Source organism: Spermophilus citellus, assembly GCF_964194105.1.
Source record: "Spermophilus citellus genome assembly, chromosome: 15".
In the NCBI taxonomy this organism is placed as follows: domain Eukaryota; kingdom Metazoa; phylum Chordata; class Mammalia; order Rodentia; family Sciuridae; genus Spermophilus; species Spermophilus citellus.
This window is the reverse complement of record NC_138195.1, coordinates 67,614,053-67,635,505: the sequence shown is the minus strand read 5'-3', so window position 1 is coordinate 67,635,505 and position 21,453 is coordinate 67,614,053. Positions and strand designations below refer to the sequence as shown.

At 49.7% G+C, this 21,453-nt stretch overlaps 1 protein-coding gene across 4 annotated transcripts in view; it reads left to right on the top strand.

The window, feature by feature from the left end:
- CRTAC1 (cartilage acidic protein 1) overlaps window positions 1–21,453 on the top strand; it is a 156,115-nt gene that overhangs the window by 125,754 nt on the left and 8,908 nt on the right. Inside the window, exons 12-15 of one of the 4 annotated variants that reach the window (XM_081268151.1) lie at window positions 5,686–5,831; window positions 6,516–6,558; window positions 8,930–9,073; window positions 9,893–10,136. In XM_081268151.1, coding sequence (XP_081124277.1) covers window positions 5,686–5,831; window positions 6,516–6,558; window positions 8,930–9,073; window positions 9,893–9,924 — 365 coding nt within the window. In that variant the 3' untranslated portion in view covers window positions 9,925–10,136. Of the gene's footprint in view, window positions 1–5,685; window positions 5,832–6,515; window positions 6,559–8,205; window positions 8,238–8,929; window positions 9,074–9,523; window positions 9,661–9,892; window positions 10,137–21,453 lie in introns of those variants that run through there. The other 3 variants (XM_081268150.1, XM_081268152.1, XM_081268153.1) reach the window with 3 other exon arrangements.

Genomic DNA, 21,453 nt, shown 5'->3' with positions numbered 1-21,453 from the left:
CGCAAGCCAGTAGCACAGGCCATGTTCCCATACCAAGAATCCTGAGGTGAGAGCAGCGTTGCTCTTGTTTTTAGAAAACTTTTTGTTCTCTTTCCTACATATCGATTATAGGAACATTAGAAAATATATCATACAAAAAGAAGTAAAAAATCACCCACCATCTCACCAAGTGTGTTTGGAATATTAAGTAAAAAATAAACATTTCTCCCTTCACCCCTCCTCTCACACCTTCTGATTCATCTATTCAGTTCATACTTCCTGACACCTACTATGTGCCAGATGGTAACCAGACAACAGTCCTTGTCATGAGAGCTTTTGTACTCTAGTGGAAGGAAGAGACATGTGGAATATACAATAAACACCATAAATAGGTGAAAATCTAAAACATTAGCTCATATCAAGTGCAATGAAAACAGAAAATGCCCCGGACAGGAAGGGATCAGGAATGGAGAGGGGGAGGACAAGTAATGATTTTCAAATAGGAGGTCTGGGTTGGCCTCTTCACAGTCCCACGATTCTGATGTTTTTGTCATGTACAACACACACAAAAGAGCATATTCATCAATATATACTACCTGGGAGTTTTTTAAAAGACAAAAATGGTGATTCTTCTTCAATAACTTGCTTTCTTCCTTCCCTTAACCATGTAGCCTGGCCATCCCTCCAAGTCGGTGCGCATCTCTTTTGTTTTCTTTCAATGCTGCAGAGTATTTCACTGTGTGGCAGCACTCATAATTTATTTACCAAGTCCCCTGGTGATGGACAGCCAGATTGTTTCCAGTTCTGAGCAGTTCGAGGTGAGAAGGGGGCCATCCAGAACACAAATCCAAGAAAGGCCTGCCCTGGGGTTCTGCGTGACTGAGAGATGAGGTCTGGAGGGAAGAGGGCCGCAGGAAACCCTGCTGCCTGCACGCACAGGATTTCAGCTCACCCCCCAAACCACCCTGCTCCTGTAATCCCTCCATGAATCACTCTCTGCCTCCTCCTGACTGCAGCAGGACATGCTGAGCCCACATAAGCCAGTGGACACGGAGGTGAGCACACATGTGTGCCTCCAGTGAACAGCCTCCGTGGCTCCTCCTGTCCCCATCACAGCCAGCTCATGGCTGCTCTCCGTGGTACACACCAGCCCGCAGTTGTCTCTCTGAATGCTCCAGACCAGGCCTTGCTAGATGTGCATGAGCAACCACATAGATCTGGGACCCTCACGTGCACTTCCCAGCTCCCTCCCCAGAGCCTGGCCTGCAAAACATGTGGCCCAAGAACACTCAGGGACCTTGCTGTGGCTCTGTCCTCCAGGGGTCCCCCCAGGGCCTATTCAGTTGTACAGAGTCCTCAGTGTGTCTTGTAGGCCCCTGTCTTCTCAGTAGACCCACTGTCAGAGAGCAGAGCCCCTGGCCACATTCCACAGTTCCTCTGCACACTGTCCCTGCCCTTCCTGGGTGCAGACCAACCACCAGCCTCATTAATAAGCGATTCTGCTTAGAGGCTCCCTGACTGCTCCCCAGCCCCGCCCCACACAGCCCCCCTGTGAATCTCATACCCTGGCCCCCCACTTCCTGCCTAGTAGTGGGCTGAGCCAGTTCACTACCAAACCCAGAAAATAAAAACAAGTGCCAGTGATCTACTCGCTTCCTCAGCCCCCACTAGGGGTCACCCACTCAAGCATCCACCCCCATCCCGGAATTGACGGCGCCTCCCCCGCCCCCCATCCCTCCTCCTTTTAAGCTAATTGTTTGCTAGTGACTCAGAGCTGCCTCCAAGCCGGCTGGTGCTCATTTAGGGAAGGAAAATTCAGTGGCCCACATAAAAATTGCTTTATTAAAGTGTAAAAATATTCCGCCAACTGTATTCCCACCATCTGTTTTGCTTGTAATTCTTGTGAAAAGCGCAATTCTCTGTGCCTCCTTGGCCTTTGTCCTTTAAAAGCTGCCAGAGGCGACTCACTACGGCTCCTGACCTGTGTCTCTGCTGGTTCCTGAGGCCCCTCCTCTGTGGGTCCCCCCCCTGCACACAGGCCTGGCCGAGTGGCCATCTTGAAGGCTGCGGTGTCTTGGAAACTGGAACCCCCTTCGTGTGCAGCTTCCTGAATACTTGAGATGTCTCAATTTCCTCTGCCTCGGGTACCCTGGGGCAGAGGGATCAGGAAGACCAAGGATAGGCTCTAGTCCTAGCTCAGACATCTGCAAGTCACTTCATTTCGCCAGGATTCATTCCAAAAATGGGGACAAAACACCCACCTTACAGGTACAAAAGCCTCAAACTCCTTTCCCCCACTGCACACATTCTAACACTCTGTTTCTCTGCTTTGAACTTCTCCCTGGTCTTCAAACGCACCATGTCCTTCCATATCTCTGTACACTGTCCCCTCTGCCTGGAATGCTCCTTCTTTCCCATGTCAGCCTCACAGACTCTTATTCCTCCTTCAATGTCCAAGTGAAATGACCCACCTCTCTCAGAGTGGCACCAATGCTACCGCTATACCTTCCCAGTTTATGATCATGTAACCACTGTGTTCATTGCTCCCACAGGAAATTGGTTCCTCCAGGATGGGACCTTCTCATTCATGACTGAATCTCAGATCCCTGTGCAAAACATGGCACATGGTGGCTGCTGGGCATGGGTGTGGTGTGGGCAGTGTGACAAGGGTACAGCAGATTGGGACTCTGGGATCAGACAGGCCTGAGCTGAGGAACCATGGGAAATCCTCTTGCTTCTCCCAAGGCTCAGCTTTCTCATCTCTAAGATGGAAATTATAAAACTAATACCTTCCTAGCTGGGCGTGGTGGTGCACACCTATAATCCCAGCTACTCAGAAGAATGGCAAGTTCGAGGTCAGCCTGGGAAACTTAGTGTGACCATGTCTCAAAATAAAATTTAAAAGGAGGCTGGGGGGGGTGGCTCTGTGGAAGAGCCCTTGCCTAGGATGAGTGAAGCCCTGGGCTCAATCCCTAGCATGGCTCATTAAAAAGGGGGGGCAGGAATGAATTCTTCCTCAGGTAGGTGTTGTGAAGACTCGAGGCAATAACACCATGAAGCACGTTGTAAGGTTTGGGCACATCGTCGGCCTTCACTGTTATTACCAACAAGGGGAAGCCCTTTGGGGGCTGCAGGGTGACCGCTGGCTGGGGACTGGTGGTGAGGACACTGATGAATCAGCGGGCAGGGAAGAAGTCCATGCTTCTGGGAGTATTGGGGTGCTGGACCAGCACACCCCTCATATGGACAGGGCTGAGTCCCAGAGAGGTGGCCCAAATCTGCAGGCTAGTCAGCGGCTGAGGAGGAAGCCCAGGCTGTGCCTTGCAGGCCGGCTTGCCACAGCCCCAGCCCCTCCTGGGTCTGGAGAGGGAGGGCTGGACTGCGCCAGGCACCGCAGGCTGTAAATTTGTGATGGTCTATGAATATTCGGCGGCTCTTTTGAGTTATTTGTGGCACTTCAGGCAGGCTGGAAAATGTATTCCTGTCTCTGTTCTGTTGGCTTAGGTGAGAAACATTTGCTCTCCTTTGTCTCCTTTTTTTTTTTTAAATGGGAAATGTATAGTTTTTACATGTGCCAGTTAATTTGGGCACTGTGCACCCTAAAAATGCCAAATCTCTTGCACCTCAAGAGTCTGCTTCAAAACAGAAAAATCAAAACCTGTAGTTGGCACTCCTCAGCCCCTTTCCCGCCCCTCCCCAGGAGAAGTTATAGGCGGGGGAGGCAGAGCACTTTCTGGCCTGATAATTCAAACCCAGAACCAGGGTGGTTGGGCTCAGGAGGAGCTGGGCTCTGTGGCAAGAAAAATAACTGAGTACAGGACTGTCCCCATGACGCTGCGGTGGTGCCCATAAGGACAGGGCTGCCCTCCCCTCCAGGACTTGGGACTCTCCAGGTTGCGGCACCTGGTCCCACCTCACTCCCTGCAGACATAGCGACATAGGGAGACTTCTCTGAAGGTTGGAGGAAGCAGGGTGGGAGAGACACCCACGAGGGAGGACCGGGGAGCTGGATGATGTGGCTAGTATGTCCCCCACTGGACAGAAAGAGGTAGCTGGGTGCTCCCCTCCATGATACTGTCCTGGCCCCGGCCCCTCAGCAGACCTCTGCACCCTTCACTAGATCCTTCTCAGTCTGCATGAGGCTTCCAGGCCCCGTTGCTAAAATATGAGAATCTCTTTTATGCATCTAAATACCTCACAGACAACCCTCCACCCCCATAGTAACTGTCATTGTCACATCCATTGGTGGATGGTAAGGACCAAAAGCCAGTATGAATCCAACAGCACTTTCCAGTGTCATTTATTTCCTGACAGTATCTACATGCATTAGGAGAAAAATAGGGGTGCATTCCTATGGGTGATGTGCCATTTATTCAGCCCAGGAATGATGCTTAAGGGACTACATAGATTTGAGGGTCCCCAGTGCTCCCCAGAGCATGTGTCCACATCCGGTCAGCCCTGGTGGGTGTTCAGCACTCCTATGTGTGCTGAGCACCATCTCCTGTGCAGGTGGTGGTCCAGGAGCTCATCCCCTCCCTGGAGGTGAGGCCCAGCCCCCCTGCCCTCCCCAATCCATCACCATTAGCCTGACCTTGCCACAGGGACCAGCCTGGTTCCTTATGCAGGGAGCCAGGGCAGTCTTTGACAAGCCTAAACACCTGACAAATCTTTCCCACCTGCTTTCTGCCAATGATGTAGCACATTGCTTTAGGGATGTGTGCAGATGGATTCACCGTGAATGTTGTCTGAGCTTCACCACCACCTCCTGTAAACATCTCAGCCCTGTAGAATGGTCTTTCTCCAGTGCCCTCCACCCCCTCTTTTCCAGGTCTTTATTTAGAGCTCAGCTCAAATACCTCCTCCCCAAGAGGCTATCCCTGAAGAGCCCCAACCAGCCTCCAGGTCCTCTTTACCCTGTTGCTCGGCCTTCTTCACCGAGCTTGTTGATATCTGGCATGATGGTTTGTTCATGTATTTGGCCTCTGTCTCACATGAAGAGTGGAAGCCCCCTGACAACCGGGACATTCAGTGACAAAAGAGGGCCTGCCCTCTACCAGAGCTCCATAAATAGATATGGAAGAGGGATGCCCAGGAGTCCACAGTGACTTGGCTGCAGAGCTGGGGTTTGTCCCCAGGGGTCCCAGGATCCTGCTTCCCACCATGTTCTGTCCAACACACCAGGGTAAGTAGGAGAGCCAGGATTTGGAGTCCAGGTGCCAGAGTCAAGTCGCTGACCACCAGGCCTTCCACCTCCCCAAATCCACCTTCATGCTACTTGACTTGTGGTTAGAATGTAAATTCTACAGCTGTGCTATCCAGTATGGCAACCATCAGCCATGTGTGGATGTATTTATTTAAATGTATTTTTAAATCAATCATGTATTTTATTTAATCATGTATTTTATTTAGATGTAAATTTGTTTAAAATTAAATAAAATCTAAAATTCACTTCCTCAGTCCCACTAGTCCCACTTTGAGTGCTCAACAGCCACAGATGGCCACAGAAGATTGGCATCAGGGCAGGAAGTTCTGTTGTACAGTGTTGGTCTAAAGAGGAGGCACCTCAAATCTGTCTCGTTCATTTCCCTAGCCCGTAGAAGAGGACTCCATTAATGCCTTTATTACATGAAGGAATCCATTACTGCCAGTGCTTTGGCTGAGAGCCCCTCTCCCCTCTGCTGCTGACCGCTGTCTTTCCTCCCACAGGGAGGGATGAAGCCAGCAGTGTGGAAGTGACGTGGCCAGATGGCAAGATGGTGAGCCAGAGCGTGGCCAGTGAGAAGATGAACTCAGTGCTGGAGATCTTTTACCCCCGGGATGAGGACAAACTTCAGGACCCAGCCCCACTTGAGGTGGGCCAAGGCATCTGGATCTCATATCTAGAAAAGCAGACGCCACCCACAATCTCATGGGCTGTAGCATTGGCCTCTAGAATCATGGCGGGCTTCAGAGTGATCCCTCCATTTGTAGTCTGAACAACACTATCACATTCTCTTCTGCTTCTCAGAAATCGTAGAGAATTGTCAGAGCAAGTGTTTTGTATCCATTTTACAGAGGAGAAAACTGAGACCAAGAAAGGGAACCCAAGGCCCACTGAGGCCTACAACCAGTTGTGAGCAGGGTTAAAAATTGACCTGTAGGTCCCCTGCAGCCCTCCTGGTTCTTTCCAAGTATCTTATGAGACCTCCTTTTGCCCTAAGGGTGGGGCTCAGACCCTGTACAGAGCCTCTAGGGTTCTTTAAGGAACACCTGTGGACCAATCTCTGGTTGAGATCAGGTATGCAGAACCCATGTGAAGGGAAATGAGCAGGAGTTTGAATTATATTCATTCTTGCCCCCCACACACTATGTCATCTCCTATTCTCAGAGCAAGGCAAAGGGTCCTAGAAGGGAGGGGACTCCACCCAGGCCTTAGGACTGAGAACACCCCTCATGCTGGAGTCAGAGTAACAGCTTCTCTGTGGCTGTGACTAGGAGGAGGCCTGAGATGGGACAGTCTCAACTCACTCTTGTCTCTGCTTCTGCCCACCTTACAGTGCGGCCAGGGATTCTCCCAGCAGGAAAATGGCCATTGCATGGGTGAGTTGTCTGCGGGCCCCAGGGGATGGGCACTCCCTGGGAAATGTTGGCCTGACCAGTGGCAATATCCAGGGTGTAGACAGAGGGTGGAAAGGCAGGGAGAGGAAGGTGTTGTTCCCTGGGACTCCAGATGCCAAGACAACCGCCATATGACTCACCAAGGTGGGAGTGACCGACAGGCTGACTCACTGCAGTTCTGGGAACTGGCAGTGTCTCATGCCATGAATATAGAGGATCCTGGGAGCCAGCATAAAGACAGTGGAGACTCTGGTGGGCGAGCTCTGTCCTGGTGCAGGTAGAAGAGCCACATGCCATGGCAGCCAGGGAAGCAGCCGGTAGGGTCTGACAGGCAAGGTTGGCCATTGTTGGGAGCATCCAGGCAAAGCAGGGTGCAAAGTCACAGAGCAGATGGGAGATTACATACTGGTGCAGTACTAGGGGACAGGTAGCTTCTAGATGATAGTGCCATAAAAATCCAGTGACCTTCTGAAAATCTCCCAAGAGCCTAGAATAGGAAGGGAGCAGCCTAGAGGCTAAGTGTCCACAAGACCTTCAACCTAGCGTCTTCCATTCTAGTGACCAGTAACAAGGGGTCAAGCCAAGGATTCCTCCTTCCTTAGTCCCAAGTCTACTCTAAAGCCACACATTAGCTTCAGGCTAATGCATTTGCTTCAGAGGTACACAAGTCAATTAGACAGATAGCCCCATCCTCTCCATAACCAAGAGACAGACCCACAGTGAACAGTCAGTGGCCACACATGGGATCAGGACTGGAATGGGGCAGGGGCAGGGGCTTGAGAGTACCAAGGGTGGCCCTCAACCCTCTGTAGAGGGTCCTAGAAGGCCACCTTGAGAAAGCAAGGACTGAGCTGGGACCTGAGGGATGATAAGGAGTTGGACTGACACAGAGAGGCAATGTTCCAGAAAAGAGCCCTGTCTGGGCAAAGCACCTCAAAATGCAGAAGCATAGGAGCAGGGAGGCTCAGGGTGGTTGAGGAGGATGTGACTCCCCCACACTCCCCATGTCCCCACCCTGGCCTCATGCTAAACAGACAGTGCAGGTGTATGGAAAACGGTCTTCTCTGCATGCTGGAAGGACCCTTCCAGATCACCAAACCAGCCCCCTCCATCTTTTCATCATCCAACAGGCATTGATATGCCTCCTGCATGGTACCAAGCACCATGTTGGGCCCTCAGGGTGCAGCCCAAGTGCCTGCTCTGAGAGGTGTTCCTTCTGGTGGAGGGAGACTGACCCCAACCACGGGATCACACAGCTAGAGAAGATGGTTTAAGAACCTGTAAACAAGATGCTCTCTGGAAACTGTTCTGAACAGAGTAGGCAGGGAGGGATACTGGATAGGATTCTTTTATGCTGAGCCCTCAAGGATGAGAAGAATGCAGCCTCAGGATGAGCTGAGTGGGAAGCTCTCCTGGCAGAGGAGAGGGCAGGGATGAAGAGCCCAAGGTAGGAAAAGGCTTGCTGTGCCTGAGGGGCAGGCAGGAGGCCCATATGCCTGAGATGACATGGAGGAGGCAGCACCAGGTCAAGGAGGGGCTTCAGGCTCTGGGAAGAAGGCTGGATTTTATTCTTAGGGCCCTTGGAAGTTAAGCAGGAGAGTGACCTGATGTGATTCACATTTTTAAAAGATCACTCTGGCTGCTGAGTTGCAGATTGGATTGGAGGGAAGAGTGGAAGCCAGGAGGCCAGTAAGGCGCCAACTGCAGAACTCCAGGCAAGAGATCATGGGGCCTGGGAATAGGGTGGTGGCAGAGGAGTGAGGAAGGTGGACAGGCAAGAGGTGCACTGTGGGGGCAGAACGGACAGGACCTGCTGTGGGATTGTGTATGGGGGTGAAGAAAAGGGAGGATTGGGGGATCGCTCCAATTTCTTTTGGAGCAGTTGAGTAGATGTTGGTAGCATTGATTGAGCTAAGGAAGATGGGAATGGGGGAAGGAGAGGTTTAAGGGCTGAGGGAAATCTAAAGTTCCATTTTGGACATATTAAGCTTGAGGTGTGTTTAGATATCCAGGTGGAAGTGTCAAGTAGGTCATTGGTGAGTGGATTCATGAGTCTGGAGCTCAAAGGAGAGGTTATGGCTAGAGACAGAAAGTTTGCAGTCATCCATATGCAAGAAGATCACCTAGAGAAACTGTGGTGGATAGAAAAGAAGACCCAGGACCAAGCCTGAGTGCCACCCTACCATGTAGAAGTCAAGTAGGGAGGAGCCAGCCAAGGGAACTGAAGAAAGGAAATGGAGGACCATCAAGAAGGGACATGCCCAAGGTCACAGAGTGAGTGGGTGGGCACACAGCCTGAGCTAGGACCCACTGCCCCACACCTCCCTGGTGAGTGGCTACCCTCACCTTGCAGATACCAATGAATGCATCCAATTCCCATTTGTGTGCCCTCGAGACAAGCCAGTGTGTGTCAACACCTACGGAAGCTACAGATGCCGAACCAACAAGAGATGCAGTCGGGGCTTTGAGCCTAATGAGGATGGCACAGCCTGTGTGGGTGAGTGGGCCCCCAGCCACAGTCTAGTAGTAAATCAAAGTTGTCTTTCACTGGGAAGCTCTGGGTGGGCTACAGATCAAGGTCCTCAGCCCTGCCTTCTCCTCAATATAGACAGTCTCCTTAGTCTACCATTGAGTCTCCAGGGAAAATCATGGCAGGAGCTTGGAGAGGCCCCATTACTACTAACCCCCACCTACAGGGCCCCAGGGGTGCTGTCCTGGCCTTAGGTTATCATTCTTCTCACATCTCCAAAAACAAGCATTCCTACCTAGAGGTCAGCCCATATTTTCATAGCTGGGATATAAACTAACTCCTATGAGTCATCTTTTTCTAAATTTCTGAACCCATGTTTGTCTTCTTCCTCCCAAACTCTTTCCTCCACCCCAATCCTATCCCTCTCTCCTTTCTCTCTTCCCAATTCTCTACTTCCCTTCCCTGTCCTTTTTGCAGCTCAAGTGGCCTTTTTAGGTGGGTATTCTTCTTCGGCTGCCTTTAGAATCTCTGAGCCTCTATCTCAGGCCTCATATCTTTCTCTAGGCCTTGGACTTTGCCTTCAGTTATATGCACTTTAAACTCCATCAATAAAGGAAAAAAAATACAAAACTAACAACCTTTGTGGAAAACTAAATCTCTCTCCTGCTGCCTGTCTCTTTCCATACCCAATAGATTCTGCCATGTGCTCCCTCTAAGTGGACAGCAGGGTGGCCATCTTTGAAAAGGGAAGTTTGGGAGATATTGTTGCAACCTTGTTTGTGAAGTCTTTCTTTGCATGTTTTCTGAGAAAACAGAAAAAGAAAGTCTCCCCTGTACCCCATCCAGCCTCCCTCACTCCTTCAGAAGAATCAAGATAGTCCTGTCTTTCCTGTGTTCTCGTGAACTTCTTATTTTGCCCCTAACAAAGATGGCTCCCACGTGGTTGCTTGCTCAGTTGATTCGGTAATGTATCATGTACCTGCTGGTCCAGCTTCTGCTGTTTCTGCTTTGTGCACCCTGACTTCCTGTGGCAGAAAAGCCTTATTAGAGTCCAAAGTGATTAGGGGAGGGAAAAAGGGTGAGCCTTTGGGACTCTGGATAAAAATGTTAAAATTTGAACTTCTTAAGTATTCTAGCCTCTTTTCTGGGGAAACTATGCCAATAAAGTCTCTGCTACATATCACCACCTAGCTAGTGGGGGCAAAATGTGTCTGGGCCAGATGCTGGTTGTAGCAGCAGCCCTTCCACCAGAAGGTGCTTGGAAAACAAGTCATAATACAGGGAAAGCACCACCCCAGGCATGAGCAGTGGTTTGGGTATATACAAAAATGTTCATTTTGGGGGGCCGGGGACCAGGGTTTGGATCAAACGAGAGATAAGAGATGAGCAATTGGCAGACAGCAAGGGAACACTCTTCGCCATTTACCTGGGGGAGGTCACTTCTCCACTCTGGGTCTTCATTTCCCTAATCTAAATGACAATAGAATTGGGCTGGTATATCCTCAAAGGCCCTTTCCTTTTTAAGATTCTTCCATATGTGCCTGGATGTGGGTCTGGCTAGTCTCAGGTTATCCTCATTTCTAGAAAGAACCTCGCAATTCAATCTTTGCAATGTGCTTAGAAATCTGGAAGCTCCTATAGCCAGAGCAGCCTTTAGGGATGATGTAACGCTACAGAATATGTTCACAGCCAGCCGCGGGTAGTGAAGGCGCATTATAAATCACAGATCTATTCTTCATGGGGGAAAAAAAGTTGCTCCAAGATATAATAAAATCACACTTAAGAATGCAGCAAGCCTTTTAAAAACATATTTAACAAAAAAACTACCTTTTTCTGATATCATAATAATACTCCCAATAAATCACAAAATATGAGTTCCTTGTAGCTAGTGCTGTTTTTACACTCAGAACAGGAGCTTAAATGAAAAGTTTTAAAATGAAAACAGCTACAATTTCCTTGAGAAGCATAGACCAACTTAAAAATCGCTCTACTTCTGGAAAACTCATTCCTGTGTAATGACATAAAATTAAAGATCTGAAAGGGCCTCAGAGATGAGGCTCAGAGAGATGAAGTGATCAAGGTCACTCTGCCCAAGGTCACAGAGCCAAAGTCCCAAGCCAGGGCTGGAGCCCTTTCCCACCATGGTGTCTTATCAGAGGAGTAAGGGCAGCTGTCACTGCTGAGACTATCCCCAGTCATTTGGGAAGCTGCTGCCTTTTTAGAACTAAACAAGTGGATCTCAGATAGTGAGATAAGCAAAACCCAAAACCCACAGAGGGATGACTCCAAATGCAGTTGTAAATGACAAGATAACCGGGCCCATTGAGTGGCCTCACAAGAAGGAAGGGACAAGACAACGGGGGAGATGGTCTGCCAAGGACACCAGAAGCTTCAGGATGACAGCTTCAGAGAAGGCGTTGAACTCCTGGTCTATCTGGGTCATTTCACTCTGTTCAGTGGGTGGAGTCAGAGAGGAGTTACAAAGAGGAATTCAAGGCTCCCAACTGTTAGGAGCACAACTACAGTGACCACGCTCCGGGGCAAAAAGGCTTTTCATTCCATTTCATTCATTTAGCAGATATAGATTGGACACTTGCCAAAGGCCCAGGACTGAACTGGGCTCTAGACATATAACGGTGAGCAAAGGTAACCTGATTTCTGCCCCCACACTACCAAGTGCAGGGACCAGAGGGGGATAACAAAGGGCTTTCTGAAAAGTTTAGCTAAATTCTTGGTTGCATCCATCCATTCATCCATCCATATATTTACTTAGCAAGCATTTCCTGAGAACCTCCTGTGTGGCCAGTACTTGGTCCCTCGGTCCCTCCATAAGGTATGTGACAAGTTCCCTCCGTTATGGAAATCAAGCCTCCTGTCCCCAAGATGCTTGTGTTAGGAAAAATATGAGACGAAAAGATACAGAAAATAGTTCAACATTTGGGCCCCCAAAACGGGAACTGCGCAGTGGACGGGGGTCCAGGATTTCTGAGCCAGGTGGCTCAAGTTCAGGGTATTCGCTTACCTGTATTTTCTAGCCACAGACATGTGAGTGCAAAGCCACATGCAGGCTAGCCAGGCCCAGCATACCCATCCCCCTCTTATTCTAATTCATCTTCCTCTGAGACCTGCGGTGGCAGCAGCGAATGAACCCTTGCTGCCCCCTTCTGAGCACAGACAGGTCTGTCTTTTCTCTGTCTCATAGCCCCACTCTGGTTCCTGACACCCTTGTTGGCTTATGCTGGATGTGAAGATGTAACAAAAACAACAAAGACCCTCAGGGGCAGGCGAGTAATGAAATGGGCCCAGCAGGGATGATACAGATGGAGAAGTGGAAACCCACTCCTGCCGAGCAGAAGGTGGGCCAGATTGCCAGACTCCATTTATCAAGAAAGGCCAAATAATAATAATACCATTTTCATCTGTCCAAGAATACAGCCTCTGCTCAGGAATGTACCCCTGAAGAAGACAGGAGTAGTCTGCAGCGAGTGAGTGGCAGGTCTGGGTCAGATCTAAACTCTGCAAGAATCAACAAGCTTAAGCCTCACCATGGTCCCAAAAGGAAAGTGCTATAATTACCCAGTTTCACAGATAAGCTAAGTGGTTTGTCGGGTCACGCGGCTGGAATACACAAAGGCGGGACTGGGTCTCAGGCAGTCTGGCTTCTCTGCCTGTGCTCTTAACTACCACTCCAGCCCCCTTCCTCCAGGTGGGTAACTGCTTTACAGAAATGCCACAATCTCTCAAGCTGCAAGGTCACTGGCTGGGGTGGGAAGGGAGGAAATGGAGTCCCCAGAGGGTCAGGTACCTGAGGCAGTCCTCCCTCAGTCTCCTCCAAAAGAGATGGCCGTGAGGACCCTCGCAGGGGGGAGTTTGGCTGGCCTTCTCTGGTGCAAAATGGTGAAATCATCCGCCAGGCCTCTTCTAGGATCTGTCTACACAGTGGCCAGCCCTGCTCTGGGAAGGTGCCATTCTGAGGGCCAGGAGTCTGATTATGAGTCACTCTGGCTGCTATGGCCCCCTCCCAGGGTCTGGGAATCACACCCGGACTGGTGTCATGGACCTCAGCCCAGGAAAGAACGCCAGTGTAGCTTCCAAGAGCCGCATGGAGACAGGAGGGTGAACACTTCACTTTCTTAGGGAGCCAGCTGAGCTTTTCCAGCAGATTCCAAACGGATGCCCCCCACCCAGACTCCCAGCCCAGGAAGCAGGCTGAGTTCCTGCTCTCTCCTCCCCCCGCCCCACATGGTCACCCATCCTCAACGTCTAGCTCCTTCCGTGTGTGGCCAGAACCCCAGCCAGGGGCCAGGAACCTGCCAAGGGCTGATGTTGCGTCTCCTTGGCAACAGGCACATCCTGGAAGGACAAAGAAGGAGGGCAAGAGAGCTTGGGCTGGTTCACACCACAGATAATGCCAACCCCGCCTTCAGCAGCTCCGTCCTCTTAAGGAGCTGCTGTTGAACAGTGAAGTGGTCAAAGGGTAGGCCATCAGAGGGAAAACGAGAAGCAGGAAGAGAAAAAAATATCCTCAGGGAAAGGAGCTAACATTTACGGAATGCCCACCATATGCCAAGAACTTTACATATGTGTCTCCATTAATCCTCCACCCATCCTGCAAGACAAATGTTATTCGTCTATTTTATTACCAAAGAAACTGAGGCTCAGAAAGAATAAGTTACCCAAGGTCACAGCTAGCTAGAGTGACAAATACTATAATTCAAATCCCAAACTGTCTAGCTCTACAGCCTGGCTCTTAAGCCTTCTACTGCACAATCTCCTGATAATTGACACCTGGGGAAGTTACTTAACCAGATGTTCACGCAACATGCATTGATTAGGCACTTAGTATGTGCTGGGTGTTGTTCTAGTGGCTTGGGATGTACACCTGTGAGCAATGCTAACAAAGATTCCTGAACTGGTAGCATATACCAGGGACTAAGTAATAAACATAAGGAGTAAATTGGATGGCATGTTAGAAGATTCTAAGGGCTGTGGGCAGCAGGGGAGAGAAACAGCAACAAGGTAATTTGGGAGTGGCATGATGGGGGCACACTATCATTTTAAATAGGGTGGGCCAGGGAGGGCCTACCTGGGAAAGTAGCATTTGGGTAAAGACTTACCGAAGGTGAGGGGTCCTTGAACCTCAGTTGCTCATCTGTAAAGAAGGGACAAAGCCTCACAGAGTTATTTATTACATTTGACTGTTAACCTTAACTTGGATACCTCATAGTTACTATATGAACGTGACATAATTAAGTAGCAAAGTTTCGGATTGAGCTCCATGACCTATGCAGTGCTATAGCCCCTGTGCTTTACAGCATATGCTGCTGGGTACCCCGGGGTAGTGAAAAGATGTGAAGGAGCCTGGCCACTCCCAGGATGTTGACAGGTTAGCAGGAACAAGAACGCAGGACTGCAAACCGTCATAAAGGGGCAGAGCCAACCTTCCTGGGCCTGGGCTGTGCCACGTTCAGCTTAGTGGTCATGTATGTCATCTCCAGAGAATAGTCATAAAACAAGGTCAATGGAGCAGGTGGGCATGGAATTGACCAACCACACAGAGCAAAGGTCACCAGAAACTAATGAACTGGCTTGGGATTCAGCCCTCACCCTAGAACCCTTAAGCATTAAGTATAGAGGCACCTGGGAAGTCATCTAATAGAGCCCCATCCTTTCATGTGGGAAAATTGAGATGCAAAAAGGCCCTGTGACTTTCCCTAAGACCACAGACTCTGCCTCCTTCTCCAGGCCGCCTCCTGGCTCACGCTGCCTTCTGCTCTCCCAAGAGCTCAGCCACAGGCCATTTACAGTCGCCTTCTCCAAAAAGCCCCAAGTATTTCAGAAGCTCAAGTGCATACACAATTTCAGGAATAAGAGGCACAGTGCTGGTTCTTCCTGTCTTGTTGACATGGAAACTGAGCCCAGATCCATGTCTACCAAGTGACCAGAAGGGCCATGCTTGGGCCCTGGCACAGCTGGGACCAAAGCTCTGAATGACAGACAGTTGACAAGGAGAGTCAGGGGCAGTAGATGGGGATGAGGGTGGGACTGAAGGAGACTGTGTCACCCCTTCCCAATGAATCCCACCTGGAACCCCACATCCCCAGCCAGGCTTCCAGGAGGAAAGCAGACGGGGGCCAGAGCAATTCCCATAAAGGTAGCTCCTCTGCACAGCCAGGCCTGGAGCGGCCATGTAGGATTCCACCCTCAGAATCATGTAATGCAACCTCCCAATCAAAGGGCTAATTTCCTCCCTCTGAGGAGCTCCTCCAAGTGAGAAACACACGCCTTAGCTCCCCAGTTCCTCGTGGGACGGTGGAAGAGGGACACATTTAGGCCAAATGGGGGAAGATAAATCAAATGTACACCCTCTCTGCAGCTGCAGGCTCAGGCTCAAGATTTACAGCCCTGGAAGGCAGATGCACAGAGGAGGTAGAAGAGGCCTTGGGGCTGTGTCCAGGGCACCCTCATTGCCTCAGCCCACTGCAGAGTCTCACGTGCTGAGAAGCCACACTGTCTTTGGAGACCAGGTGCAAAACTCTCCCGGCTCTCCCTCCTCCCCTCCTTCCATCTTAAAATTTTCTCTTCACCCTGAGACTTGGGGATCAAAGACTCCAGTTTTTGAATCCCAGACACTCCACCTTGCACCCCAAAGTGGCAGGAAACTAGTTATTTCCTCTTTAAGCCTCAGTTTCTTCATCTGCAAGATGGAAGCAGTAATACCAATATGGAGGAATGATGGCAAAGCTCCCTCCACATAAAACATGTAAGGCACTCAGGACTGATGGACGGAGCAAAAAACATAAAACATGTAAGAAGCCTGGACTGATGAAATGCACGGACTATTATCAAATCTGTTCCCGGCCCTTCAACCTCCTGGTTTCACTTCTAGCCGCACCTGATTTTACAACAATCTATAAGTCATTAACTGGGGTGATATTAGACCTATAAGAATCCTTCCCAACAAGACACATCCATCACTCAGAGTTACAAATGCAGAGTTCATTTGAGGACCGGGTGAGCACAGCATCTTCCCTTTGAAGAGTCCAGCCCTGCATTTAGATCTGCACAGGGGAGCACAGGGCCGATTGGAACCCATCCATTCACCTGCCTCTCCAGGGTCCTCAAGCATCCATCTCAAGCCAGGCAGCCCTCTCACTCATCTCTGGTCCGTCAGTCATCTCCCTGCACCCACTTATCCATCCATCCATCCATCCATCCATCCATCCATCCATCCATCCGTCCGTCCACTCGCCCATTCAAGGTACTTCACCCTCTAGGGCCCCCAGTCCAGACTTCCTGGAAAAGTAACCCTCAAAAAAGATTTTACCCTCCTCAAACCATGGTGTGCAAGATGTACGGGCAGAGGCTGAGGGGGGTCGGGATTGTGCACCTCCTTCCCCTCCCCGGACAGAGGTCATGAGCAGAGCCACAAGAAGGCAGCCAGAGCAGTGTTCCTGAGAGCTGCTTCCCAGTGCAAGGGATGGCCTGGGGTTACTACCTGCACCCTTTGTTTGACTTACGCCAGGACTACCTGCAGTTCAATTGCATCACTCAGTGACTGCGGCAAGTCTGCATTAGCCTGCGCTGTTGCTGAGGCAGGTTGCCTCCGGGGCCTGCGGATTACACCACTGCATATTCTCCCTCTTCCAGGCAGCCTGGGATGGCTGCATCCCCTATTCACCTGCCAAGGTGAGGCAGGCCCCGTGACAGGCACGTAGGGCAGGGGAAGGAGGATGTAGAAATGAGTAGGAGAAGATCCCCACCCTCAGTTGCTCTCAATTAATTACCAATTAATTGGGGGCAGCAGGGAGAAGGACCCTCACCATATTGGAAGCCTTGTAAGCTACGCACAACGTTTCCTCCTGCCTGGGGCCTCGCTCAGCACTGCTCTCAGGTGGTAGCCGGTCTCCAATCACTTTTCCATTACAGAAATCGATAACTTGAATTACTCCAAAATAACGAGCACATCCATACCCCTGCAAAACTAATTTTTCTGTGTCTGCGTTTGCCCATGTGTTTCACTGTGGGTCTGGAATCTGTCTTTGAGTCAATCCAGGTAGAACGGCGCCTTGCATCTGACTGTGACATGGAGTGGCAGAGCGGAGCTGGATTTGGAGTCAGGGACTTAGGTTCAAGTCTTTGCTCTGTCACTTGCCAGCTGTGGGCCCTTGTCAAGCTACCTAACAACCTGGAACATGTTCCTCCTCTATAAAATCAGATTTCAAGTATAACCACCCACCAGAGTGCTAGAGAAACCAAATGGAACAATAATGTACATGAGTGTTCCTGGCTTATATTAGGAAATCAGTGAACGCTTGGATAAATTATCTGTTTATTCTATGCAAGAATCAGAAACCTGCTATAAAATCGGTATCATTAGGCCATTGTATAATGAGGTCCTGGTGTCACTTCTGCAATAACAATAATATCTTACATTGGAGCAGCAGATTATCATTTACAAAGATGCATGTTCATAATACTCTTGTTTTACAAATGACAAAGCTGAGATTCAGGGAAGTTAAGGGAATCTGTGGGGGTCCCCCAGCTGGTGCAGCCCTCTGATTCCCTTCACACATTTCCTTCTCCTCCATCCTCTCTGATCCAAAACCAAAAGCCCCAGCGCAGCCCCTGGATGTTATGCACTAACTTCTGCATCCTGCGGATACCAAAATGACAGGCCTTCTGAATGGCCTCTTGGAATTAGAGCTGTGAGCTTGGCACAGTCTGCCCTTGGTACTGCCAGGAGAATAAATCCTCCTAGAAGTCACCTGAGAAGGGTCATGTGGAAACCCCTGAAGGCTGGGCCTTGAAAGCAAGGAAAGCAACTGACATTACCAAGCACCTATGTTATGCCAGGCACGTTTGCAGCCAGTTTCTCACTGACTTTGCAAAACCAGTTGTTCTTAACCTTTTAGGAGCTGGTCATATACCCTCTGGGGAATCCGCTGAGAGCTATGGATTCTTTCCCCAAGTTAAAGTACAGATTATGCACACAAATGCAGAGGGGTGGGGGGCATCAAGGTTAGGAACTCCTGGTATAAACTCAGATGTTTTTAAGATTCTTAGGCACCATGGACCTTCTCTTTTGGATCCCACTCTCCCAACCCTCACCATATCAAACACTTTTGTATACATCCACAACCCAGAGTAAATATCAAATACACAGAGATGTGCATACACATATATGTATGTACACACATCAAGTTGAATCACAGCTGTCTCATTTGACATAATGCATTATATTTGTAGATCTTTAATAAAATGGTAATTTCAATTTTGTGCTTTCTTTTCCTATTTTGGAGCCAATACACTTTTTGGTAAATTTTATTGAAATTTATCACATGTACAGAAAAATACACAGATCTTAAGTGTATAGCACAATGGATTTTTGTGAAGTGAGTGCCCCTGGGTTATGAGTATTCTGGCCAAGAAGCAGAACATCAGGAGTCCCCAGGTCCCTTCCATTCACCACTTCTGCCAGGGGAGCCACGAACAGATAAGTTTGATGCAATTTGCTTTATGTGGGATCAAACAGTTTGTATCTGGTTGCTTTTGGGGAACTGGTAAATTTTTTATTCAGGTTTCAGACATTTTCAGAGACCCTTGGAAGGCCCATAGGTTCTTGATGCTGATGAAATGAGGGGTTCTTGACCTTGCCTTCACATTAGAATCCCTGGGGAGGTTTTAAAATCCTGATGACAGGCTCTGTGTGCCCAAAACAATTAAAACAGAGTCTCAAGAGGTAGGACCAAGCTTTGGCTGTTGGTCATGCTTCGGGTGACACCCATTTCATTCAAGGTTGAAAATGCAGGTCTAGACAATCCTGTAAAGTGTCAGTACCCTGCCTTACAATCAAGGAAACGGATTCTAGGAGTCTCCACCGTCTGCCACGAAGCCACAGCACACACTCTGGAGTGACTTGGAGTGGTATTTGTTTTGTCTAATCCTTGGACAAATAGCAAGGCCAAACCCCAGTGAGGGTGCCTCCTGCCCAGGCCCTTCTCACTTGGAGTCCTTTCAAAGATATGGACAGGGAGAGGAGTACCCAGACCAGTGGGTGCCCAGAAGTCAGCACAGCACTGGCCCCATGTTGGAAGAGTGGCCACTGGTGGACTCCACCCTCACCCTGCACCTCCAGAAACTACAGAAAACTTCTTGCAGGTGGCAGTAGCTGCTGGTTTGGGGGCTGTTAGTGAAGTCTCACAGCAGCCAAGTGGGTCTGCGTGCCACTGCTTTTGACTCCCAGGTGCAGCACATGATTCCGCCACTAGGCGGCACTGGAGCTTCTGCAAGCCCTCCCTGTCTTCACACACACCTGCCTTTGGCCAAGGGAGGAAGCTGGCCCAGTGAAGAGAGAAAGGTGCAGCAAAAACTGCTTGGGGCACGCCAGGTGGGATGTTCCCTTGGGAAGGGACAGCAGGGGACAGGGAAGGGGAGCACAATTTGACTGAGGCAAGATCACAGTTCTTCTGCTTCATTGATCCTTTTAGGGCCTGTCCCTGGCCAGCAAGAGGGATGCAGGAAACACAAGGCTACAATCAGACCCAAGTTTCTGTTCCCATAACTGAGCCAGCCAAGAGAAGCCACATCCCCACAGGTCTGCAGAATTGGGTCTTTCCATTGACCTTTACCAGGATGTCCCTGTTGGTCCCAGAAATCCATGAGCACACCCCACCCACACTCCTGCAATGCCCTGTGCAAGGAGGGACTAGCCCCAACTTGGAGCCCAAAGCTCAGGTCGTTTCCTGGAAATCTACCAGATCCCAACCTGATGATGCCTGCAGAGGCCTTTGAAGCTAGATGTATTGATCCACTTCCCCACAGTTTGAAATCAGACTGTCTAGGTTCAAAGTCAAGCTCTGCCACTTCCTAGTTATGTGGCTCTGGGCAATTTAACTTCTATGACCTCAGTCTCCTCATCTGGGAATAATAATAACCCACACCATAGAGGGTTGTTGTGATGATTCAATGATGAACTATATAGAGTCCTAGCCTCGTACCTTGGCCCAGATGAGGCTGTTAAATAAATGTTAGATACTTTTGTTTGTTATCATTATCATTATTGCCAATATTTGAAAGCGGGAAGGTCAAAGAACTCTCTGCCAGATTAGCACTCAGAGTGGGTTTTCTACTTTGGAAATCCTCACCCATCTACAGCACTTCCTCCCTAAAACAGCTTGGCTGGGGTTCAAGTCTGACCTTGGTATAGAATAAACATCCTACCCCAAAAAGCACTACAGAATGAACCTCCACACTGGTCAGAGAACAGCCCCCACCTCCCACAACTCTCACAGCCCAGGCTTGAGCACAGGGTACCAAACTATTCCTTATGGGCAGTGAGTAGAAGCCTGAAAATCACTTGGAGTTCACAGCACCATCTGGAGGGGACCCCCTAGGCCCACCCCAGAGACCAGAGCTGCTCTCCCCATTGTCTGATGAGGCCCTCTCTGGCCTACAGACCTGTGTGACCCCAGCCTCCTGAAGCTTCAAGCAGCTTCCTACCTGGTTACTACCCAGCTTCCTACCTGGTTGCTACCCACTGGGTCAGGAAACTTCCATTCTAAGATCATCAACCAGCTTTGTGACAAGGCAAGTCTTTCAGCCTCTCATTACACTTCTAGGAGAAGATGCAGGTAACCTTAAAATCCTCTCCAGTTCCTAGCATATGGTTTTAACAAAGTACCTGGCACACAGTAGGTACTCAATTAGTGTTTTGTTTTATAAACTCCAAGACATAGCTGCTGGGCTCCAACACCTACCTACTTTCCATTCTTTAGTACTGAGTAACTCATGGGATCCAACTCCTAACAGGGCCCAACCCAGGGTAAGAACTCAAAAATTGGTCAGTATCTTATTCACTAATTACTTTTGGCCTGGCTTTCAGTCTGAACCTGTTCTGGCAACCCAAGACTGCAGACTCACCCAAAGATCAGATTAGAAAGCCTGACAGGCCGATCACCCCACTAAACCCTAAACTCAAGAAGACAGACCCATCCGAGCCCTGTGTCAGTTCTGCTACCTCAAGTACATGCTAGGCCAGCTGACTCAGACAGCCAAGCCCCTCCCCACATGATCCTAGAATATGGAACTGGCCCCCATCATCATGGGGCAGATAAGACAGCATGAGACTCAAACTGGGCAAGTCCCTTTATTGGAAAAAGAAATAATAAAACAAAAGGCTACTGTTTGGCCTGTGCCCCACCCACCCTCCCACCGGAGGTGCATGATCAGACTCAATGCTCAACCAACAGTGGGCCAGGGCTGCACCGGCCATGGCCAGGAGTCAGGGGCTGCAACAGAGCCCACTGCACTACAGCTCTCCAGGGAGCTCCTTGCACCAGGACTCCCTGTGACCCAGACTCCCTGAGCCCTCAAGGGCTGGGCCACCCTCTCCAGCTCTCTGGGTA